This window comes from Dromiciops gliroides, chromosome 3 (assembly GCF_019393635.1).
Source record: "Dromiciops gliroides isolate mDroGli1 chromosome 3, mDroGli1.pri, whole genome shotgun sequence".
NCBI lineage: Eukaryota > Metazoa > Chordata > Mammalia > Microbiotheria > Microbiotheriidae > Dromiciops > Dromiciops gliroides.
In genome coordinates, this window is record NC_057863.1 from 3,406,065 (window position 1) to 3,431,384 (window position 25,320).

A 25,320-nucleotide genomic window follows, 5' to 3' on the forward strand; every position below is an offset into this window, starting at 1 on the left:
ACCCAAATCTGGGTCCTTTCCCATCCCCAAAGTCACCCCTCAATGTCATTCCTGACATTTTGGATTATCCTGGTTCCCCAGAGTCCGTTGATTGAGAAGGGAGAGTTCATTTGATAACAGTCAGTCAGATAGCCAGTCTTCCTCAGTAGGCCACCTTTTTTAGGCTAATGAATGTTGGCCTTCATTTGGATTTCTCAAATGAATAACCAGCTGAGAGTTGGGCTAGAGTACATCGAGCACTTGATGACCCTTGAAATGCCACAAATATAGTGTCATTAATGAATCCACTGTGATTCTGATCTCGGACCATCTGCCAAGAAGGGTCCTGCCATCTTGGTGAAGAGCTGGGTACCTTCCCTGTTGTTTCTCTGTCCTTTTCTTTCAAAGGAAGGGCCTTCAGATCTTCTGGGGCCAGTCGCTTGAAGTTTCACATTTATTATTTAGTGCCAAGCACTGAGGATACAAGGAAAAAGAAGAGAGTCGCTTCTCTCTAGGAACCCACAGTCTAAGGGAGAAGCCATTGTGGAGAAACACTATGTTCAGTATGTACAAATGATACAGACAGGGTAAATGGAAGGAGGCCCTTTCACATGAAATGGTTTAGATTCATAGCACTAGTAGATCTCCTTGTGCCCTCTGTCCCCTCCTGGACCCTTTGAGACCAGAACCCTGAGGGAGAAGCTCATTGGTCCTTTTTCTTTGGTTTTTCCCAGAGGAAGGCTTGGGTACTGTATTAGGAAGCCAGATAGATAGATAGATAGACAGATAGATAGATAGCCTGCCAGCCAACAGGCCCACAAGTAACAGGAAAAGCACCTCCCTCCATTCTTGACTTCATATTTCATGGAGTGTTGCTCCTTCCAACAGCAATGACCAGATTGCCAAGAGCTCAGGCCGACAAGGCTTCGAGGGAGCTTGAGATCCAAGGGTGTCCGTTTGGAACCTTAGTCATTCTGAAGAGGTGATGGCCTCCTTATTAATTCAGGATTATTTCCAGCCACTTGGAAGACTGTTAAGTTCTTGTTTGGGGTAGATAGGAGTCATTTATGCCTGGATAAGTAAGTTCTCTTACCAGACAACTCTTGATTAGAGTCCATTAAGGTTTTTTTTTTTTTTTACATATAAGGTATTTTATTTAGTCCATTAAGTTTAAAAAAAATTTTTTTTATGTCAAAATTTGTATATTTACATGTAATTTAAGAAAATAAAACTTAATGGAAGGGGGAAAAAGGAGTCCATTAAGCTCATTAGTCACCCATACCATTCATTGTCAGCTTCATCACCTTTCGGGGGCAAAGGTGTGTGGGGGGGGTGAGTGGGTTTGGGTGTCATCAATAGGGAGAGCCTGTCCTCTCTCCCTAAGGAGCTGAGAGGAGACTCATTTTGATGAAATGAGTTTTGGTTGTTGGGGACAGTCTCCCTCCCTCCATCTCTCGGGGTCGCTCAGAACTGAACGTGGCTCAGAGGTGATGTTTTAGCACCTAACATGCTTTTTGTGTGCGGTTTTTGTCTTCCCTTTCTTAGGAGTCAGTGGACCGTTGGGGAAGGTGCTGCCTAGCATCAGTGCTTGGCTGTAGAAAGACACTTCCCAAGGCCAAGTACATGCATCTGGCCCAGGAGCTGTTGGTTGACCCCGAGTGGCCGCCGAAGCCCAGCACGACCACCGAAGCTAAAGCCCTAGTGAAGGAGAATGGGTCCTGTCAAGTCATCACTGTCACCTAACAGTGACTCTCAGCAGCTCGTCCTGGGGGCGAGGGGCGGGGGGGGGGGGGGGAAGGGGGCGTCGGACTTCCTGGGAATGTGTGCAGAACCTAAGGCCCTTGGGGGGAGGGGCATTCGGTTAGAGCTTGGGTAAAAGTGGGGGAGTTGAAATCCTGCGTGCCAGGGCAGGGAGGGAGGGCTTGGCCTGACGATTTGGCCTTGACGTGCTTGCTCTCCCATCCTTGATACTGACTGCTGAAGTGCGCCCCTGGGAGGGGCGGGGGGGGGGGTGCCACCGGCCCTGCCCCTGGAGGTCAGCCTGGCCTTGAATGCTGCCCTGACTCCGTGGGGCCTCCTGTCCACTGAGACCGTGGCTCCCCAGGCCTGTGGCATTTTCCCACGGCAGGTCTCTTGAGCCGCCGCTCCCAGGCTTCCCCTCCCTGACCCTTGTGAGCAGGGGCCCTTCATCCTGCAGCTTTCCTTCCTTTTAACTGGTTCAAGAAATGAGACGATGAGGCCCTAATTTTTTTTCCTATTATGTCTTAGATGTGCGAGATTTGCCCCTCGTGTTGGAGGGGCTGCAGCTCGGCTGACATGACCCTTCTTGTAGCTGCTTGCTTGGCCGCTGGCACATTGTGGCCAGCAGGTGGCAGCAGTGGTTACGGAGAAGTGTGTGAGGGAGGGCCATCCCCCAGTCCTCAGCATTCTAAACCCAGGGGTGGTAGCTCTTCCAGCACATTCCTGAGGAGCCCCCGGGCTCAGTCAGGTCATCGACGGAAGTCGAGGCCGGCCACGAATCAGGAGCGTGTGTGGCTTTTGGCCTCGTGAGGTCCCCCTTCTCCCCAGGATGGCGGAGGGGGACGGTGGGGCCGAGCAGTTCTTGTTGCAGCCTCTCTCCTTAGGGTGGGAAGATGGCAAAAGCCCACCTGAAATCACTGTTGCTGATGTGGCCACTGCCGAGGTTCCCGTATCATGAGGGAGGCTTTCCGTAGAAAAGATGATGGGCTAGGACTGCACTTGTAATGACTCCTTTTAAAGATCTGTAACGCGGAATGATTCTATGAAGCTATCTATGCATCTTAGACCTTTCGAGCTGTGATTTCGCACTGTTTGTTTTCCTTTCACCTTTTCTTATCCTTTCATAACTTGCCTGTTCAAGGTACCCAGCGTGACCACCAAGCATTACCTAAAGAACAGGTCCCGACTGCTGTTTCAAACTGTAACTCCATTTCGTGGCTCACATGCTGAAGTATCTCACTCAGTGATCTTCCAATCCCATCTAACATCTTGGAGAGCGGGGGTAGAGCAGCTATTTTTGAAGCCCCCTTCCCTAATATGCCAGGCCTTAGGAGGTTTTCTATTGCATCTGTCCATGTTGTTTCCACAGGAAGACATAGTGGAAGGTAGCTTTGACCGTAGGATGTGTGGTGCTTTGTAGGTTGTGGCTGATGGTTTCCAGAAAGTGAAAGAATGTTTTTTGTGAATTCAGGTGAGCAGCTTTAGCGGGCCCCTCTCTACCACAGGCCCTAGATAGAGGGTGTCCTTTCTACTGTGTGGGTTGCCATGACATAGACATTTTGATTCTGAATTTCATATTAAATTATTTGCGTGTATACATACCTAAAATTTAAAATCTGTCCATGTCTTATTTTGGTGTAATAAGATTTTATAAATATTGTGGATTTACATTTTATTTATGCACATACTGAAGGGACTGGGATGTCCAAGAAAGTAATTGTTAAATAATGATATGTGACTTTTTTACTTTTTTAATAAATAACCAGATTTTTAAAGTGTGTCCCTCAGGGTTGTTGAAAGGTTCCTTATCCCTCCTCCCCTTGCACCTCCCTCCCAAGTAGAATTCATGATGACGGTGTGTTTTCTATTCTCTAGTACTGTCTGCTGCGAAAACAAGGCTGCAAATAATGTTTGAATCAAGATGGCCAAGCCAAGTACAAAAGGAGATTCTTCTTCATCTCCCCCTTCAGATTCTTTCATTAGAACGATCTTTTCAGAACACTTTGGTTTGAACAGAATTGTTCCGTTTTCATTCTTTTTCATTTTATTTGTTTCCCCTTTATTTATAGAAAGCCCTAAATAGTTAAAGGCATGGTAAATAATAATCTAATATGTTCGTATGCCGTGTTCCCCAAACCATTATTAGACGCAGTGTCCAGACAGAATCAGAATTCAGACTTTGGAAAACATTCTAGGATTTTGTGCATGCACTGTTGACATTGTAACCTAAATTTTGTATATTCTGGGGGCAGGGGGTGGTTTTGAACACTTTTTAAAATTCTGGATGTTAATTTTGTACAGTTTACGGGCATTTACAGCTATTTTTAATGTACTAGAATTTGATAATTATGTGCACATGAAATTAATAGAAATAAAGTTATTTCCTGTTAGATTACAGAATTCCCTGAAAACTTGGCTTAAACAAGAAAGGTGATTTATATCAGAGAAATGATACCGCATCTTTATATTTTAAAATAGGTATTGCTGCTCGAGAATGGTACCCTGTTGTCAAAAAAGGCATACATAGATAATTGTAAATTCAAAATTGTAAATAGCCTGATGAGATCTTTGGATTAAAGTTATTCAAAATTTAAAAAAAAACTGAAGTGAATAAAATATATTTTCTTTTTTTCTGTGATTATGAGTTTGTTTGACTTTTGTTTGAACTCAGATTTTTAGTGATGCTTAGCTTTTCTATAGCACCATATACTTGGATTCATGGAGAGTGGGCATATTTCATTTTTTTCTTTTATTTTGTAATTAACAGAAGCCTGTTTTCTTTCCTTCCCACTTCCACTCTCATTGAGGGGAAGGGGGGGAAAAAAAAGCAAAACCTTTTGCAAGAAGCCCATAGTTAAGCAAAATCAACTTCTGCATTGATCATATCCCCAAACTATTTATCAGCTTATACGTAGAATTGACTGCCTGTTGGTCATTGTGTCATCTTTCAGAGTTGTTTGTCTTTATCATTGTTTCCCTTCTCTGAAACAATTCTTTTCATCATTTCTTAGTGCACAATAGTATTCCGTCATGTTAACACACCCTCATTTGTTCCGCCATTCCCCAGTTGATACCTACACCTCTCCAGGTTTTTGCTATGTGAAAAGACCTGCTGTGAATACCCTCTCTGATCTCTTTGTAGGGCTAATAACGGTCTTGCTGGCTCAGAGGGGTGCGAGAGGTCAGTGACTTTAGGCACAGCTTCTGCTTTCCACAGTGGTAGGGCCCCTTCTCAGCTCCACCATTTCCTCACAGCCCATTCAACGTCTGGTCTTTTCTGTTTTGGGAAAGTCAGCTTTGCCAAACAGACCAAAAATAACTTATTGACACCGCTTTTGAAAGGACTTATTTTTGACCCCCAGAGTGCTGCATATCTTGACTGATTTAGTATCTCTCTAGTGTCGTACTGTTATGACTTGGATGAAGTCACATCAGTGATGCTTGACGACTTTGCAGATGAGAGGTCCGGCCAACGGTGGTTATAGAGCAGAATCGGAAAAGGTCTTAACAGGTCAAAACAATGCTGGGGATACAATTAAGGCAGATGCAAAATCAGCCACTTGGCATGAATCTAATCAGATAAAACTGATTGGAAATGCCTGGTAGTGAACACATGTGACCGTGCATGCGACATTCAGGCCTTCCTATCCCTGGCCTCCATTGAATTTCATTATTTCTGGTAATTTGGCTTCTTTTTGGTGTATTGTTTGCATTGATACAGCCATAGACGTTGTGTTAGTTTTGCTGCTTATTACATACAAACCTTCCTGTGCTTTTCAGATTCTTTACGTCTGTCCTCTTAGTCCGCAGTGTGGTTTCATTGTACCCACACACCAGTTCAACCGTTCTCCATTCTTCTGTAAGTGCATCTGGGATTTTGATGTTAGAGTCAGGTGTGGTGGTTCCTTGATGGAAAAAACAGTGAAAATAGTTCTCAAAATCCTTTTCAGATTTTCTTAAGTTGTCTTTCCCCTTTCATCCTTAGATGCCCTTGGGTTGACTTGACTTAGCTGGGTATCCTAGACCAAGCTTTCTCTAAATTGGCTTTTACCTATAGCTTCTCTCTGCTTAATGAGTTGATACTACTTAGAATCAGCCACCACATTCTAGTCTGGTATTGGCTTTGGCAGCTATCTCCACTTGGTCAGTAAGTCCGATGACTGCTGGCTGAGGGGCTTTCTAGGCTCTTTAGGGTCTGCTGTGAAAATTAATTTGCTTTATATATTTGCCAATGAGACTGTAATTGGTGTTAATGTCCTATCTATTGTCTGTTTCCATTTCTGACTTTGAGTTGCTAGTTCAGGGCTGTCTCCACACTGGCTGGATTCCATGCCTAGCGGGCTCTGCCTCCTCCTGTCCACTCCTCGCTGTCTCACCCATCCTCTCGAAGATGACCGTTTGTGTGCACGCTCCCCCTTCAGGATGTAAGCCCCTTGGGCCAAGTAGCTGATTTTATATCTGCCTTAATAGTATCCCCAGCATTTAGCGCAGGGCCTGGCACACGGGCACTTCATCAGGCGTGATTTGATTGATTGAAGTGCTCAAGATGTAGGCGAAGGTTCTTCCCCTTTTTTGTACCCTGGACCCCTTGAGCAGTCGCTGGTCCAGGGAGACTGATGACCTCGTTTGCAGAATCCTGTTTCTGAATGCATGAAAGAAAACTCAGAATTACAAAGGAAGCCAATTTTACTGGGACAGGTTTTAAATTCATGGATTCGAGGTGAAGAGCTGTATTTAATGATCTCTTGATTTGATTTGGAGGGTCTCCTCAAGTGCTTTGCATAGCTCTGCGTCCTCAGCTATCGTTGTAGGTGCTTTGTTGTTCAATCGCTTGAGTTGTACGTGACTCGTGACCCCAGTTGGGGTTTTCTTGGCAGAGATACTGGAGGGGTTGGCCATTTCCTTCTCCAGTTTATTTGACAGGTGAGGAAACTGAGGCAATCAGGGTGAAGTGACTTGCCCAGAGTCTGAGGCCAGATTTGAACTCAGGAAGATGAGGCTTCCTGATGCCAGGCCTGGCACTCTGTGCACTGTGGCGGCCCCAGCTGCCTCTGTGTGTGCTTAAGCTGTAATTATTTTCATGGTGGCCTTTTTTCCCAAAGACTTGCCATCAACATTGGAATACAGGATGGCCAAACATCCCAGGAAATGTCTCTGGTTGCCGCTGGGCATGTGCCGGAGCCTCTGCACCCAGCTCCTCCCTTGGCCCTGTCTCCACCAAGCCGTGGCTTCCTTCTGCTTCTTTCTTGACGTTGTTGGGGTTTGGCGTCCCTGGTCTTGGCCAAATGATTCACATCAAGTGTATTAAACACTCAATGAGCGCCTACCATTGGACTGGCCACCACGATTCTTATCCCACCCTTGCTGCCCTCCTTGCAGAAATGAAGGGATCTGAGAACCCTTTTTCTTTCTGTTTCATGGGTTGCTATGAACACAAAATGCCCGTATGAAGTGTGTGCTTTTCCGTCCTTGTTGCAGATGCCCGTCAGTCACTCCTCTTGCTTGAACAATGATTGCACCCATTCACAGCTTCCTCAGCCGGCACACTGGCCTTAGGTCTGAGTCTAGGACAGCTCTGGCTTCATTCTCTGGGTCCCTCATACCCCAGACCTTTCAGACAGAGCAGTCTACCCACACCTCCCCTACTATTTGTTGTTTTTAATAAAAATGTACTTTAAAGTTCCTACTATGCGTTAGGTACTGTGCCAGGTGCTTGGATATGAATGCAAAGCATCAGATATTCCTCTCTAGAAGGAGACCCCACCACACAGAAGCATATGCAGAATGAATATATGAAATAGTAGTTAGGTCCAGGGTAGGTTGGGTGTGAGGTGGTGATTAGGGAGGGCTTCATGGAAAAGGTGGGATGCGAGGAGGCAGAGGGGAGGAGAGCATCTTAGGCATGAGGGACAGCCGGTGTGGGGGCCCTGATGTGGAAGATGGGACACCATATGAGAAACAAGGTTGGGAAACTGGATGGTAGTTTGGGAGAGAGCCTGGGAAGGCGGGGTCAGGTTAGATCGTGAGGGGCTTCTAAGTGGGGTAATGGGGCTTTTCTGGGTCACAGTGAGATCTAAGGTGCACTAGGTGTGAGGCTGAGGTGGAGTGAAGGAGGTCGAGGGACCTGAGGAGAACTGAGGGAGCATCTGGAGAGGTTCGAGGCCCCTGGTATACCTGGGAGATGTCAAGGAAGGAGGGAGAAGGGGGCTGGGGGTGGGCTCACTGCAGCTCTCGATTCACACTGGGTGGAAAGCGTAATCCTGCAGACTTCAGAAGAGGAAGGGAAGGCTACTGAGTGGAGCAGCTAACCGGAGAATCGGGAGGTGAAAAGGAGCAAGCAAGGAGTGTTCTGACTTTGCAGGATCACAGTGTGAGGGCACAGCTGTGATACGGCTCTTCACACCCCTTCCGTGGGCGCCCCCCAAGGCTCCGCCCTAGGCTCTCCTGTCTTTTAGAGGGGGTTCTGGACTAATAAATGGGAAGAGTCCAGGAGGAAGGCCCAGAGAAAGGCACTTTAGCAACAGATGTAATAATCGGCCGTCATTTATTAAGCTCCCATCATGCTCCAGGCCCTGTGCTGAGCGAGGGGGGTTTGGGGGAGGGGCGAAGGAAGGAGACCTCTGCTTTCAAGGATCTCAGGCTAATGGGAGAGACAACATGGGAAACCAGTGGACAAACAATATAAACACGGGACAAAACATGATCAGCCGAGGGCAGGTACAAGAATGCAGGGGGTGGGGTTTTAGCTGGGACTTGAAGGCGGGGAGAGGCGGAGGGGGGAGGCAGGAGGGAGACCTGAGGAGGGAGAGTGGAAATGCCTGGCGGAGGGAGATGGAGTATTTGAGCCGGAATAGCCGGGAGGACCCAGTACCGCTGCTCAGGAGGAGCAAGGAGCAAGAAGACTAGAACGGAAGGAGGAGGTCCGCTTGTGGGGGGGGCTTTGAATGTCAAACACAGGGCTTGAAATCTGGTCCTGAAGTGAGCTATGGGCACGAGCTGGGTGGGAATGGAAGAGGGGCAGGGCAGGCTGAGGGAGACGGGGATGAGTGATGGATGGGGGAAAGGGGCTTCGAGAGAAAGCGCTGAGCCGTCTGGGTAGAGAAGCATTGACACACGTGCAGCCCGGGCCAAGGGCCAAATCCATGACTCCACGCACTTGGGGCCAAGCCTTGGACTTCTGGGGTCCTTTACGGAGTCGGCGTTGTGCGCAGATGCTGCACAGAACGCAGAAAAGAGCGCGTGTGTGTCTATGTGTGCGTGTGTGTGTGTGTGTGTGCGTGTGTGTGTCTATGTGTGCGTGCGTGCGTGTGTGCGTGTGTGTGTGTGTGTGTGCGTGCGTGCGTGTGTGCGTGTGTGTGTGTGTGTATGCTTAAATGCATGGTGTAAAACAGCCCGGCTGGGCTGGCAGTGACCTTCAGACACGGCGAGGCTGCCACAGAAACTCTGAACGAGGACCAGCAGCCCCCCTTCCCTAAGCTCTTTGTCACCGGGGTGCAAAGCCCTTCCAGAAAGGACTTGGCATCTAGGAGGGTTTGGCTGGATCAGTGCCCGGCCCCTCGCAGCCTCTAAATGACAGCATGCGAGTCAGGACTGGCCGTCTATTTTTACATCAAAAAATGTAAACGCGGCTCTCAGAAACTCCCCACCCCTCCCCTCCCTTCCCTTCTCTTCCCTTCCCCTCCCCTCCCTTCCCCACCCCTCCCCTCCCCTCCTCTTCCTTTCCTTCCCCTCCCCTCCCTTCCCTTCCCCTCCCCTCCCCTCCCTTCCCTTCCCCTCCCCTCCTCTTCCTTTCCTTCCTTTTCCTTCTTCCTCCTCACCTCTCCCGTTTTCTCTCCTCTCCTTCCCTTCCTCCCCATTCTGTTCTCTCTTCTTCCTTTCTTCCCTCTTTCTTTTTCTTCCTTCCCTCCTCTCTCTCTTTTCTGTCCTATTTTTCTTTCTCTTCCTCTCTCCTTCCTTCCCTCCTTTCTTTTTTCTTTCCTATTTTTCTTTTCTTTCTTTTCTTCCTCCCTTCCTCTCTTTATTTCTTTCTCCTCTCTTCCTGTCTTCCTATTTTTCTTTCTTTCATTCTATTTTTCTTTCTTTTCTATTCCCTCCCTTCCTTCCTCTTCTTCTGAAACTCAAGATGTATCTTCCAGGCTGCTAAGGAGGAAGGGGCCCACCTTTCCAAACCACCCTTGATGTACCTACTTCCCCAGTCCAGTGTTCTCAGGCAGGACAGACAGAATGGCTGATTAATAGCCAGGGCCTTAGGTTGGGCCTTGGAGAAGCCTAGGAAGGGCTTGTTCTGGGGTCGGAACACCCACAGCCAGGTGCCCCCCTTGAAGACACCCCCTGCAGGTGGTGGCAGTTCCCATCTCCACAAGTGCCTCCTCCTTTCTGTGGTTGGGGTCTCCTTCCTTCATTAGCGGGGGTCGAGCGCCTCTGCTGAGCCTCTGGGAAGGGGGCACAAAGAGGAACAGGTCACATTTCCTCGCCCCAAGGCAAGGTCTGGTTTCACAGCTGCTGCTGGGTCTCCAGGCTGGCCTGGGGGGCCCTGTCACTGAGGCAGGTTGGGCCCTTCTCGAGGGAGCTGGTGGAGGGCCCCCTCTACAGTGTTTCTGGTGGATCAGAGGCTCTCATCCATCCAGGGGTCTGGGGCAGAGAAGGCCAGCCAGTGGCTGGGGTGAAGGGAGTGCTGAGGCCTTCCCTTCTGAAGGTCCGTGCCAGATCCTTTGCCCCGAGCATCCTTCAGGTCATGTCTGCGAATGGCAGGAGGAAGCACAATGTGAGGCCAGCTTGTGGGATATCCTCCTCGTGTGGGGTCCTCTGTTCACTGCCTTTGTGTGGACACCTTCACTGGCAGAAGGGGGAGCGATGGTGTCGTCTGTGGGAGGGAGGATTGGCTGGTTCTGCTCAGCCCCACGAGGTAGGCCTGAGAGCAAGGGGAAAGATGCCAGGAAGGACTTCTGAACCGTTGGTGCTGCCCTGGAGTGGAGTGGGGCTCTCCCTCCCTGCAGGCCTTCGAGCAAAGGGAGGGTGATGCCTCAGGGGGGCCTCCTGGTGGGGTCCCCATTGGACTGAGGGGTCTGGGAGCTCTCTCCAAGTTTGGGCAAGCTGACTGGCTCCTGGGTCACAAGGCCTCCCTACACAGCCCCACTGACCATCTCATGTCATATGATACCCACACCCTACCCCAAATGAAGAGCAGCTTCAATCCCATGAGCACTAGGTGTGTGCTGGCATGCCGATGGAAGAGAGAGTATCCTTGTGAATCTTTGCCAAAGCAGCAAAGTCTGCAAAAACACCGGTTGAGATGTGAAAAGATAAGCCTCCTAGCAGAATCCACATCCTGCTCCTTTGAGAGGGTTAGAGACCTTAGCTGTGTGTGTGTGTGTGTGTGTGTGTGTGTGTGTGTGTGTGTGTGTGAGTGAGAGAGAGAGAGAGAGAGAGAGAGAGAGAGAGAGGGAGAGGGAGAGGGAGAGGGAGAGGGAGAGGGAGAGGGAGAGGGAGAGGGAGAGGGAGAGGGAGAGGGAGAGGGAGAGGGAGAGGGAGAGGGAGAGGGAGAGGGAGAGAGAGGAGGCCATCAGACAGCGAGCCTGGCCCTGCACCCCTCCTCCTTGTGCCCCCAGCGGCTCATCTGTGGAGGCCCCAAAGAAGCCAGGGAAGTGTCCTTGATGGAATCAGGACTGACCACTGGAGGCCACAGAAAAGGCCCCCCTGACAGGACTGCTCCTGAAACCCGGACTGTCCCACAGGACACCTCCTGCCTGGGGCAGATAGACCTTAGCCTGGGGACTCTGAAGGAGCCAGAGAGGAGGTTTCTGCCAAGCTCAGGCCCCCAGCCCTCCAGGTGTCACCTGCAGCTGTGCCAGCGGCTGAAGCTGCTGAGACCATGGTCATCCATGGAAAAGGGAGCCCAGGTTCTGAGGACTGAGCCCTGGCTAGTGGAGGCTCATCAGGAAGGTGAGGCCCAGCCCAGCTGGGCAGCATCCTAGGGAATGAATGGCTTGGCCATCACAGCCCCGCAACAGACTGACCTTTCTGGTGGAGTCCAGTGAGGAACCAGGCCAGCAGCTCATCCATCACCACACCCAGCCCCAAACACCCCAAGGACTTCCTGAGAGGGAATGGCCTTGGAGGTCTCGCATATGGGGCTGTGAGGGCACTGGCCACATGTGTTCCACACACACGTGTGGCTATATGTCCCATCTCCACTTTATGCTAACTTTGGGCTCACTCCCCCATGAAGTCTCATGTCTGTTGATGGGGGAATGTGCCCCAACTGCTTTTTTGGAGGGGGAGAGGGAATGCTCATTGCTTATTACTGCTCTTGCTATATGCCAGTTGTGTGTGTGTGTGTGTGTGTGTGTAGATTTACACTTAACAAGTCAACTTCTTATTTACAATTAGATTAATTGTCAGAAATCCAATTACATGGCAGTCATTGTATACATTCATTCAGCAAACATTTATTGGTCACTTACTGTGTACAAGGTACTATTTTAGGTGTGATGAAGACCTTGCATGGGCTATAAAATGCAATTTGTGGGTGAATGGTCTTTCCTTCGGCTCTCTGACTTGATTATGCACTCGGTGTAATAACAGCAGCTGAGATACAGGACGTCCAAGTTTGTGGGCCATTCTCTCTGCCTTTAGTCAGCTGGTGCTCACGACCTCTTCTGGAGGTCCCATTGGGACGAGAGCCATTTTATGAAGGAGGAAGCGAAAATGTAGAGAAGCAGTTGTTTGCCCAAGGCCATTTATAAATGTTTGAGTCAGAACTTGAATCCAAGACTTTGAGCTCCACGTTCAGTGCACGTCATGTCAGGGAACAAGCTCATCCTGCTTGGCCCAGAGGTCAGACCCAGCAGCAGCACTACCAGGGCAGCTCTCTAGCTACCCCGATCTGGAATAAGGCTCAGGGATTCCCTTTCCACTCCAACCCTGTGACTCTCTGAAATGACTGATGGATTCCAATGTGGAAGTGTAGGGAAATGTTCTCGTGCACCTTGGCCGAGCCTGCCTGCTCTCTCCACTCTTCCTGTCAAGGTCGCAGCTCTCCATGGCCAGCCCAGGAGTGGCTCGTGCTGGTTTGGGCCAGCCTGGCCTGGCATCACAAGATGGTGGCTTTGGCACAGCCTCCAATCCCAGGTGGGTAAGGAAGCCCCACACCCCAGTAAATCTGGACATCTGTGCCCCTCCCAACTGGTAGTGTTATGGTGGTAGGAGGTTTTCTTCTCAGAGTTACCACTAGAGCCCTCCAAGTCGTCATGAGGACCCAACCTGCCAGGGGGAGGGGCAGTGTGGGTAGAGGGAGTTGGCACAGAGGGACATGTCACTGAAAGACAGAGTGATAAATGGTCCTTACCCTCCTGCAGTCTAATGGGTAGGAAATCAGCACATGCTGGAAAACTGCTCCGCAATGAAAAACACGCCAACCTTTCATATTAAACAGCCTGTGGAGTGAGTGGGGTGGCCAGTGGGTAGGTAAGAGCACTGGGCTTAAAGTCAGTTAATCACTTAACATGTATGCCTCAGAGATAATACCAACTTCCCAGGGTTCTGGTGAGGAGCACACAAGATTATGTTTACAAAAGCACTTAGCCCAGTCCCCTCCTTCCTTCCTTTTTTTTTTTTTTTTTTTGTGGGGCAATGAGGGTTAGGTGACTTGCCCAGGATCACACAGCTAGTAAGTGTCAAGTGTCTGAGGCTGGGTTTGAACTCAGGTCCTCCTGAATCCAAGACTGGTACTTTATCCACTGCGCCACCTGGCTGACCCATCCCCGCCTGCCAGAAGATACTGCTTCCCTTTCCACCCTTTGCCATGCAGCTTACCCTTTTCCTCATGGCCCCCTTCCCCATTTGTTTGTGGTGGGAGAGTCAGAACATTCCTTGCTCCCTGTTGCCACTTCTGTCCACCATCATCACTTAGCGACTTCTCCTCGAAGGTTCAGAGCAGATCCCGGTGGCCTCTGTCTGCTGACCTCAGGACACTTGCTCCTTTCTCAAGGAGCTCAAGGCCTGATTCCCAGACTTTCTATCCCGACTCCTGCCCCACATGAAGTCACTTCAACACGTATACTGATTTTCCCTCAAACATTTGGAGCCTCCCTTTCCTGGGACCCAATCCTCCCTTTCTGCTAATCCACACAAGGATGGTCACCCCCAATCCTGACCTGGTCATCACCACCACTATACTACTTCCATATTCAAGAATGACAATATTCCTTCTTTTGAGCTGAGGGAAGGAGGGAAAACTAACACACAGGAGGGTCAGCAAAGGGTTCCTGTAAAATAAGCCTTGAAGAAAGGAGCTGAAGAGGTGGAGGGGAGGAGGAAGGGTGCTCCTGGCATGTCATCTCAAGCACAGATTGTCACAGGGCAGGAGATGAAAGACAAAGTAGGGGAACAGCCAGTTTGGCTGGATTGTAGAGCGGCGGATGGAGAGAAATGTTCCATCTAAAGAGACAGGCTAGGGGATGCTATGAGGAGAGGCAACAGCAAATGTCACCAAACTGTGTGCCTGCCCCTCGTCCAACAGTCCCTCAGACCCTCGCTCAGTCAATCACATTTATTTTATACACGTGTAACAAAACAAAACAAAACAAAATGATGAGCAGGATGCTATCAGAAAAACCTGGAAAAACCTATATGAACTGATGCAGAGTGAAATGTACTGTATACAAAATAACAGCAATAGTGGGGGATGATCTGCTGGGAAGCATATGGTTACTTTCAGCAATGCTCCAATGATCCAAGATAACTCTGAAAAACTTATGAAAATTGCAATCCATCTGCAGAGAAAGAACTGATGGTATCTGAAAACAGATTGAAGCTTTTTTTTTTGATAGTTCCTTAATCTGAAGTTTTGTTTTTGCCTGTTTTCTATCACAACCTGGTAATGTGAAGATGTTTTGCATGACTACTCATGTAAAATTTATATTGAATTGCTTCAGTTCTTGGGGGGTGGGGTGGAGTGGGAGGGAAGAAAAGAAGTTGGAACATAAAGTTTAAAAATTGATGTCAAAATTTGTTTTTACATGTAATTTGGAAAACATAAAATTCTAAATAAATAAAAAATAAATTTTATATACATGTAAATAAAAGCATGTACATGGGCAGACTCTGAGTGTTGTGACTCAATTATCCTATTGAAACTGACACTCTGCTTTTGCTTTCAGCCTCTGCCGGTCCGTGGAGGCTGAGGTGTAAAGATGGCTAAGTCTAAGAACTGTACCACCCACAACCAATCAAGAAAATGGCACAGAAATGGTATCAAGAAACCTAGGTCACAGAGATACAAGTCTCTGAAAGGGGTTGACCCCAAGTTTCTGAGAAACATGCACTTTACCAAGAAACAAGAGGAAGGGACTAAAAAAGATGGAGGCCAACAAGGACAAAGCCATCAAGGCCCTGAGCACCAAGGCCTCTGAGGCCAAGTTCCTCGGGCCCAAGATGCCCAAGATCCCCAAGGCCAGTGCCCAGTGTGCTGGCCTCAAGATGGCCACCAAGCATCCAGGCCCTAGGATCAGCATCAAATGCCCAGGCACCAAGATCACAAAGCCTGACTCTAAGGTTGCCAGAACCACTGACCCCAAGGCTGCCAAGTCTGACGCCAAGGTCACAAAGTCTACCGCCAAGGCAACCAAGTCAGATCCCAAGACAACTAAGTCTGATCCCAAGACAGCCAAGTCCAGTGATTCTAAGGCTGCTAAACCTGCTGAGTCCAAACCCAAAGGTGCTGGGGCTAAAGCTGAAAGTCCCATCCTTCAAAATAGATGCTTCATTCAGGACGGAAGGACTTGTTTAAACCCTAAAACCACCATTTTTTCTCAGCCTGTGTGGTTAGTCACTATTTTGTACAAATAAAGGAAATGGTGAGTCATGAAAAAAAGAAAAGAAACGAAACTGACATTCCACTTCTCATCACAGCTTCTAATGAACTTGGGCACTGGATTTGGGGCTCACAGCGTATCTGAAGCAACAAATTAGAAGGGGCAGAGGGCCGGCATTGAGAAAGGGAACTATGCTAGAGGCGGGTATGATGAGAGCAGCTAAATGGGATGGTAAGTCAGTCAACAGGAATTTACTAAATATTGACAAGCCAGCAGCAAATGAAGACACAAAACTCTTCATGGCAGACTTTGCCTGGGGCCACTGAGTGCAGAGGCGAATAGCCTACTCAACTCTGTAGTTCTGGAGGAAACCCTTGCAATATAGCTTGACCCAATGACTATTTCCTCATTTGTAAAATGAAGGGGGCTAAACTAAGTGATCTCTGAGGTCTCTTGCATCAGTTTGCTCTCTCTGTCCTATTCGATTCTGGGCTGTTTGTTGGCTGGCTGCAGTGTCCATCCAAGATATATGCACACACAATACCTGTGCATGTATATACATAAGTATACAATTACATATGTACACATAATGCACACCCCAATGGGCAAAATCTAGGGTGTATTCATTCAACTGTGTGCCATTGTCTGGGACAGCAGAGATTCTTCATCCACTTTATTTGTCCTGTGTGGATTGTATAGGCATATGTGATAGTGTGATTATGGATTTCACTTAGGAGTCCCTGTCATGTTTTGAGGGTGTGGTGTAATCAGCATGCTGTTATTCACAAATAGGAACATTTAGAGGACTTCACTATCCCTAGGGAATCCCTTTTTCATATGGACTTTGTCCTGGAGGGTATTTATGACTGTGGCAAATATGTTTGGTGAGCAAAAGTCTCCGTGATCTATGCCTCACTTGATATTGATGATCAGAAGTATCAGACAAAGTATCTTTCAAATCTGAACAATTTAAACATATGCTTGTGAGACATCCTATTGGGAGAGAGACTTCAAGGAGTCTTATTTTACCAAATCCAGTGCTTTGTTTTGTAAACAAGTACTAAGCACAGTGGAGCTTGTCACCTTTCCATCTTGTATGGTATAAAGTTGTGGGCTGCAGAAAAGGCTGGATATGTATTTCTGCCAATATTCTTTTTGTACCTTTATTTCCAAATGATATTGGTACATGTATAAATCATTTCCACAAAGATTTTGCAAAGATGAGACAATTGTCATATGACTGGTAGTTATTGTGTTGCTTCCTGCACAAACCCACACACACAAGCCGTAAACATACTACTCTGTGTGTATGTGGCCTGAAAAGTTACTTTTTAATCTTTATTTCCTCAATGCAGAACTTGTGGGGATGAGATGTTAAGAGTTCTAATGTGGTGACTCTGCTGTCTTTGAGGGAATCATCACAGATCTTTTCCATTCTCATCTACTTGTCCTAGTATCATCATTGAATGCTCTTGGCATGATGTGACTTATTTGGATTGCTTGTTACATTTCCCTCTATTTCATTTCAGTTTTAAGAGATGATTCAGCTCAGAACCATCTACCATCCTGCTTCATTACATTTTTTTTTTTTTACTAATAAACATGTATTACAAACTGGTGCTGTGCTTGGCAGCCTTATTTCTTCACTTGGGAAGCAGATCAAGGGTTTGGTGGGTGACATGGTTTCTTGACTCCTTGGGTCTCCTCATGTGGGCAATTCAATCACTTCAGTTAAATTTCCTTAGCAAATGATAATGGTATTTTAAAGTGTCTGTTCTTTTATCCCTTTACCATTTTGGATTTTAATAGTGTATTTAACTAGTTCAGTTCGAAGTTGTTTTAATTGTATGGCATATCTTGATTTTTATTCTAATTTACTATTAATTTTGATATTCATTCTCACAAATTGACTATGTAGATAGCTGATTTAGAAAGCAAGTCAATAAGCATTTATCTTACAATATTACTGTTATTTAGTATATAGTACATTTCACTTTGAATAAGCTCATGTAAGTCTTTTCAGTTTTTTCTGAGGGCATCCTGCTCATCTTTTTTTTATGGTAAACTACATTTACATAGTACTTTAAAGGGAGAGTTCCTTATAGAAACCCATGAGGTTGATTATTGCAAAAACAATAATAACTAACATTTATATAGTTTTACCTGACAAAGAATTTTCTTCACAGTAGTCCAGCAAAGTGAGTTCCACCATCCTCCTCCTCATCCTCCTGATCTTACATTGCTCTTGCCTCTGCTTCACATTTCGCCCCAGTTACTATTGCTAACTGTGTTTCCCTCCATCCTATTCACTCCCCATGATATTTACTCTTCAATAAGCATTTATTAAGTGCTTACTATGTACCAGGCCCTGTGGTAAGTTCTAGGGATATAAATTCAAGCAAGAAAAAAAAGGTCCTTGCTCCCAAAGACCTTAAATTTAATGGAGGAAGACAACGCATACTAAAAAGTGGAGTATGGGGGAGAGTACCATGTCAGGGACATGGTGGTAGACTCTGGAGAGTCAAAAGTAGAGCCAAGGAAGGAATGAATGGTGGAAAGCTTGAGCTGTCCTCAAAATGGAAGTTCTTTTTTGCGGGGCTATGAGGGTTAAGTGACTTGCCCAGGGTCACACAGTTAGTAAGTGTCAAGTGTCTGAGACCAGATTTAAACTCAGGTCCTACTGAATCCAGGGCTGGTACTGGGGGCTCCAGAGGCAGAGGGAGCTTCTAGCAGAAGAAGGCAGCTGAGGCATGGTGGCCAAGTCCAGAGAGTCAGAACAGAGCTGGGAGAAGAAATTTAGAAATTACTTCCACATGAGTAACCAGTAGTTTTCTGTCTCTTTAAGAGATCATCAATCTTATTTTTAAGTGTTTTTCAGTGCTCACTATGACTGGTGCCTCCACTCTCTTCTTCTTTTTTTTTTTCAGGGCAATGAGGGTTAAGTGACCTTCCCAGGGTCACACAGCTATTAAGTGTCAAATGTCTGAGGCTGGCTTTGAACTCAGGTCCTCCTGAATCCAGGGCTGGTGCTTTATCCACTGCAACACCTAGCTGCCCCCTCCACTCTCTTCTTAAAGAAAGTATTGATTCATAGGTGTGAGACTTTTGTATAGTTAGTGGGTCTTTTGGATTTTGTTGTTTCTTACCCTCAAGTCATATGTTCCCATTAATTTTTCACCATCTTCCCTTTGTAGTGAAGTCTTGGGATATATACTGATTTAATTTGGAGGTTTTTATTGCATCATTCATAGACTTTCTTTACCTTGTCATTCTCTGCAGGAGATGGTGCCTTTGTTTTGTGGAGAAACCTAGTTGAAAGGGAATGTCATTAGGGGCAGCTGGTAGCACAGTGGATAAGGAAAGCACTGACCCTGGATTCAGGAGGACCTGAGTTCAATTCCGGCCTCAGACACTTGACACTTACTAGCTGTGTGGCCCTGGGCAAGTCACTTAACCCTCATTGCCCTGAGAGGAGGAGGAGGAGGAGAAGGAGAAGGAGAAGAAGAAGAAAAGAAAAGAAAAAAGAAAGGGGATGCCCTCCAAACAGACAGAGTCCTGCCCTTAGCCACCCAGGGAGCTCCCAGAACAGATGGAGGCTTGTTGACCGGCCTTGGCATGGGATGTTGTCTCTTCCTGACCAGAGTCCCCACTCCTGAAGCAGCTCCCATGGCAGAACCAAAGGCTTTTGTGACATCCTCCAAGCCTCTCCCCTGGGCTCACTTCTCACATGCCTTAGAATTCAATGTTCTTTTCATAGCTGTCCCTTCCCAATGAGTGCCCCTCCCCCCCATCGTGGCTCCTCCCCCAGGAGCCCCGCTCTGCCCCATGACAAAGACATACAGTTGGATATAATAATAAATGGAGGTATCATCTAGCAGCATATGCCTTGCTCCATACCTGGAGTCCTCCACCTCACTGGAAGAAAGTGCATTCCCTCGTTGGTCCTCTTGAGTCCTGAATGATCATTACATTGATCAGAGTAAGGAGGAACCTCAGAGACCACGTAGACTAACACAGACCTTGAAAAGCATCCCCAGGGATGCCGGCTTGGTGCTCAGGAGCTCCCTTCTGGGGGGGTGCCTTTGCATTGGGTGGCCGGGCTCAGTCCTGAGCTCCTCCTTCGAGACCTAAGGACGGACAGCTAACACCTAGATGGCACCTGAGGATTGTTATCTGCTTCACATATTTCATCTCACTGAGTCGGTGAGATAGGGGCTATAATTGTCTCTCTGAGCCTCTGAGAGGTTAAGTGACTTATCCATGGTCAGGCAGTTAATGAGTGTAGAGGGCGGGATTTGAATCCAGCTCTCTCCTGATCCCCAGCTGCCCGCTCCTAAGGCAGGGACTCAGCCCGGGTTCTGTGAACTTGTTTTCTTTTGGTTCTTCCTAGTTACTCAGAGCAGGGGCTACTCATGCTCCCCCCCCCCCGCCCCCCATCGGCACAGGAACATTGGCCTTCTCTCATTCTAACCTCAACTACTTCAACCCTCCTTAGGGTAGAACCCGCCAGCGCCCGGCTCCCAGGGGCTGTTAATGAGGAGCTTAGTGCGCATGAACAATTAAGAGACTCCGGAGCCTCCCGCTGGTGGAGATTCTGGCAACCCCGCCATGAATTCTCTCCCTCTGTGCCTCTCTGTCTCTGACTGTCCCTTTCTCTGCCTCTCTGTCTCTCCCTCTCTGTGCCTCCCTGTCTCTGTCTCTCCCTCTCTCTGCCTCTCTGTCTCTCCCTCTCTGTCTCTGTCTCTCCTCTGTGCCTCTCTGTCTCTGTCTCTCCCTCTCTCTGCCTCTCTGTCTCTCCACACACACATACATATAGGTATGTATGTGTATATATGCGTGTGTGTGTATGTATATATATATCCACATATATATATTTTGTCCATAGAGAACTGTATGTCAATAGCATTGATTTTCTCATTCCATTGTAATGTCTCTCTCTGGCCCCACTGCCTGGAGCTTATGGGAAACCATCTCCCAGGTTTCTCCAGGACCTATGGAGTTTAGGGGAGTCTCTTGTCCCTGTCATGCACTAGAGTCCTTGCAACTGTCTTCCCCCAAGTTTAGGGGGCATATTGACCAGCACTTTCAGTTCCCTTTCACCACTTAACAGATCAGCTTTTATAGAGGACTCTCGACTTCAAAGCCAATACAAGAGCAAACATAGAAACACTTTCCCCAGGACCTCAGTGGCATAATACTCGCTACACCACCTTAGTCTCTGGATGGGAGTGGGAGGTTGATAGATTGGGGGAGCTTTACCTCTCAGAGGGAATGGCTTCACTGTTGGCAGATGAAGGACTTTATATTTTTTTCCTACAGGTAATGGGGAGTTAGAGGAGGCTGCTGATCAGGCAAGTGACAAGGTACTAATTGTGCCTTAAAAACCCAGGCTGATAATCCTGGCAGCCATGTTGTGGACAGATCCAAGAAGAGGGTCACCAGAGCCGGGGCACTGACAAAGAAGCTTTTGCTCTAGCAGGGCCAGGAAAGCCTGAAGAGTAGAGACCCTGGGAATAGAGAAAAGGCTGGATTGGGCCATGCTGTTAATGAGTGGGACTTGGCAGCTGATTGGTAAGGAGGAAGCAATTGAGTGACAGATGCCTCCAAGTCCACAAATCCCAGGCCTTGGGTGGGCAGCGCTGCCCTTGTGAGAAGTGGGCCAGGTGGAAGGAGGGTGGGGAAGAGAACGGGCCAGTTTGGGCCAGTTTCAGTTTAAGATGCTGATGGGACTTTCAGGTGGAGGCGTCCAGTGGGCAGTGCAGAGATGCAGAGTGGGAGTTCAGAGGAAGATATCAGCTGCAGACAAAAATTTGGGAGGCGTCTGTCTGTGGCTGACAAGTCCATGAGAGAGGCCAAGATCGCCCAGGCAGTGAGACTGGGAAGGTAGCAGGACCCAGGACGGAACCTCGGGGACCCCACACTTAGGGAGTGGAAGGAGGAAGAAGGGCAGGTAAACAGAGAGGAGTGTATCCAGGAGCTAAGGGGCAGGAGTCAGAGTGGTCCCAGAGATTCTGTCCAAATCCGGTGTTTTTGTTTGTCTGGCTCAGCAGAGGTCAGATAGGGCAAGCCCCATGCTAACTAATCACAGCGCTATGGACGTGCTTATTAGATAATATGCCCCTTCGGGAGCCCAGTTCACTCCAGGAGGTAACTTTGGAAGGTGGGAGTCCAGCACCTAGTCTTGGAGTGAGCTCAATGAGGAGCCGAGAAGCAGCTCGACGGCAGATTGCCACACTCCCATATCCAGCTTTCTCCCCAACATGGGTCCTTACTCACCAGAGGGGCCAGATGTCAGGGTGTGGCTAGCTCAGTGTGATCCAGACTGCCAAAACAATTCCAAGATCACGTCCTCCCGATGGGTCAGCAGCGTCACCTTCGTAAATGGAGGGCAGGATAATTAATTCATTTTATAGATGGAGTTATGGAAGCTCATTCAAATACCTGTTGAAGACAATCCCTATATTTTTCTCCCCTCCTGAGCAATCTCTCCTTTGGCCTGGACCATTCAAAAAGCTCCTCTGAGGGTCTCAAAGCATCTGTTCATCATTGGGAGCCAACTCTGGTCCTTAGGCGCTGACTCTCTGGGGATGCTCTCCTTACTCTCTCTCACTTGGGATCTTATTAGCTTCTATGAATAACTTTTTATACCGATTGCCCCAAAATCTATAAATCTAATCCCAGTTTCCAGGTCCCCATCACCAGCTGCCTAGTGGACCTCTGGGCGTGACTGTCCCATTGACATTTCAAATTCAATATGTTCAAAAGAGAACTCATACCCCGCCCTTCCCCAAGTGAGCCTTCTTCTGAACACCTTCCTTTAAAATCGAGCAAGTTCACAACCTCAGTCAGTCATCCTGGATTACCCTAACCCTAACCCTCCCCACACCCAAAGAGTCGCCAAAGCTTGTGGATTCTATTTCCCTACCCCAGTGTGTCCTGCACGCTCTCCTTTCCCTGTGAACACCCAGCTTCTACCCCCCACCAAGGCTTCATTGCTTCTTGTCTCAACCACTAGTATAACTTCCTAACTGGATTCCTGATAGCGAGTCTCTTCCCCTTCTTTCTGAATGATATTTCATTTGAATTCTGATCCCTTTGCAGGCCATCTTCCATACAGTACAGCTGCATACAACAGCACAAAGATGCAGTTCTGGCCATGTCACCCCCTCCTCAAGAATTTTTAGGGATTCACTATTGCCTCTGTGGGAAATACAACCCCGCCCCCATCATCTGGGTTTCCTGCCCCTTTACAGTCTTTTTTTTTTTTTTTAATTTTTTTTTTTTTTTTAGTGAGGCAATTGGGGTTAAGTGACTTGCCCAGGGTCACACAGCTAGTAAGTGTTAAGTGTCTGAGGCTGGATTTGAACTCAGGTACTCCTGAATCCAGGGCCGGTGCTCTATCCACTGCGCCACCTAGCTGCCCCTGTTTCCAGTCTTTTTGCCTCCTCAAGCCCCCTCCTGTCCAGTCTGAGTGGCTGGCTGTTTCCACCACCTGAAGTTCAAACCTTGCACCTTCATGTCTTTGCTCAGCTGGTTCATGCCAGGAGGACCCTCCCTTTTCACATCCACACTGTACCCTCTTAATCGAAATTCCTTCAAACCACAGCTTGGGGCACATTCTACAAGGACTCTTCCTGATTTCCCCTCAGTTGTTAGCACTCTCTTTTGAAAAGACTTCAAGAAAAAAAATCATCAAGCATTTATGAAATACCTACTATGTGCTGGGCACTGTTCTAGGCAATGAGGAACTTATGTCCTATTGTAACACATAATAATTAACACAACACTAGTAAATACAGCATATACTTATATATATATATATACAGAGATATATATTATATGAATGTGTGTCACCTATGAATCATAAAAGATGGTGGGCAGCTTATATATAACAGGGATCTATAAATAGATTAGGGGGATTCCAGCTCTCTGCTCCCTCCACCCCCACCATGTCTCCACAGGGATGGGATTTCTACCTTTTTGGGTAGTGGGAGGACAGTTATTGTTAGGCACTCACTCCCTCACCTTCCTACCTTCAGCAGGGTTTGGGACTTGGGATTATATCTATCACAATCAGATATGGGGTGTAGTTCTTTAGGGCTCAGGATAACCCCCTTTCCCTGGTGGTGGTGTCTTCCCTGCCAGGTCAGTATGGGAGGAAGAAGGTAGCAGCTTAATCTTGGCCAGTTTGCTTTTTGCTTTTTTGTATAATACATGCACAGCATGTATTGTACAAAGCCAATCATGGACAGTGTGTAAACATATATATCAAAGCAGTCAAAAACAGTAATTGGGAAAACCCTTCAGACTGGCTTATATGAGAGTAAAGGGGCTTTGGGACCCAAGAGTGAGATGAAATTTCAGCTCACCCAGGGAGAGAATGATTCACCTTATGAGTCCACTCTGAAGTCTATGAGCATGCAGCTGCTAGGAATTGTGGGGCACATTGGGGAGCTGGGTTTTCCCTACATGCCTTTGGCTCCACAGGGAGCCTTCTGTTGTTTGTCTGGTCAAAGTCCAGATCTTCTCCTCTCCTTGCTCCATCTCTCCTCTGGCTGTCTCTCCCAGAGGTCTCTCAACTCATTTGGAGGTGTATCTCTCTACATATACACAGAAGGTATTATAGGGCTGACTGTTCTCCAGGTGACAGCCAAGCCTGCCTGGGATGGGAAGCTCCACATACAAGATAAATGCAATAAGATCTAGAGGGGCATCAGCCAATGGGCCAATCAGTCTGCAGTAACACTCTGTAGAAACAAATGCATGGGTATAATCATAGCTGTACACTGTACATCTCTCTCTCTCTATCCATATATGTATGTATCCACATATATATGTATGTAGCCATATATGTGTGTACCATATGGATGTATGGATGTATGTATACACACACAGAGGTTATTTCCTTAAATAGAATGTCATCTTGTTGAGGGCAGGAGACTGGTTTTCCTTCTTATATCTCTAGTGTTTAACAGTAGCAGATACAGGGATAGCTAGATGGTGCAGTAGATAGAGCACCGGCCCTGGAGTCAGGAGTACCTGAATTCAAATCCAGCCTCAGACACTTAACACTAGCTGTGTGACCCTGGGCAAGTCACTTAACCCCAATTGCCTCACTAAAACAAAACAAAACAAACAAACAAACAAAAAACAAAATAGTAGCAGGTATGTAGTTGGTGCTTAATAAATACTTGTGGAATTGAATTGAGTTGAAAGATGTGGACTCAATTCATGGGCTCGGGCCAAGGTCAGGGCCCGCCAGTTTCCATTCCGTCAGACTGGGCTTCATTGAAATTCCCTTTCTGACAGCTCGGCTCGAGCCCAGTAGCTTCTTCCCTCTCTCATGCCTTCCAGTCACTGGAGAGCTAGGTCAGCCCCTCCAAACTGTTAACCTACTTCTGCCTTCTGCTTCCCATTCACTGCTAATAATAGTAATAAACACTCAGCAGCATTTTTCATCTTCAAAGTATTTTACTGTAACAACTAATTGTTGTTAAATTTCTTCATTTCCCAAATGGAGAAACTGAGCCAGAGCTGTTAGGTGATTACTGTGAGGCTCCAGGAAGACGGCTGGGTGTCGGAGGGCATTGCTATTATTTGGCATTTATTAAGTAGCTAAGTGGGTGGAGCAGGAAAAATACCAATAAAAGAAGTTGGGGCTGTTTTCTCTCTCGGTCTCTCTTTCCCCTCCCTCCCTTTCTCCTTCCTTCCTTTCTTCCCCCCTTCCCCCTCCCATCTCTCTTCCTCCCTCCCCTCCCCTTCCTCCTCCTTCCCTTTCTCCCTCCCT

General features: G+C 47.5%; 1 protein-coding gene, 1 long non-coding RNA gene and 1 pseudogene across 3 annotated transcripts in view; all 3 read left to right on the top strand.

Annotated features, from left to right (window-relative positions):
• The window catches only part of ATP13A3 (ATPase 13A3), a 72,426-nt gene extending 70,657 nt beyond the window's left edge, over positions 1–1,769 (top strand). For both annotated transcript variants that reach the window (XM_043991599.1, XM_043991598.1), the window contains one exon: positions 1,525–1,769. In XM_043991599.1, the coding sequence (XP_043847534.1) occupies positions 1,525–1,722 (198 nt within the window). In that variant the 3' untranslated portion in view covers positions 1,723–1,769. The remainder of the gene's footprint in view (positions 1–1,524) is intronic.
• Positions 1,770–1,788: 19 nt separating this feature from the next.
• On the top strand, positions 1,789–4,357 carry LOC122746122. Its single transcript, XR_006355514.1, has 2 exons — positions 1,789–3,190; positions 3,595–4,357. It is a non-coding gene; the product is annotated as an uncharacterized LOC122746122 (long non-coding RNA).
• Positions 4,358–8,309: 3,952 nt separating this feature from the next.
• Positions 8,310–17,097, top strand: LOC122749725 (annotated as a pseudogene).
• The last annotated feature ends 8,223 nt before the right edge of the window (positions 17,098–25,320 follow it).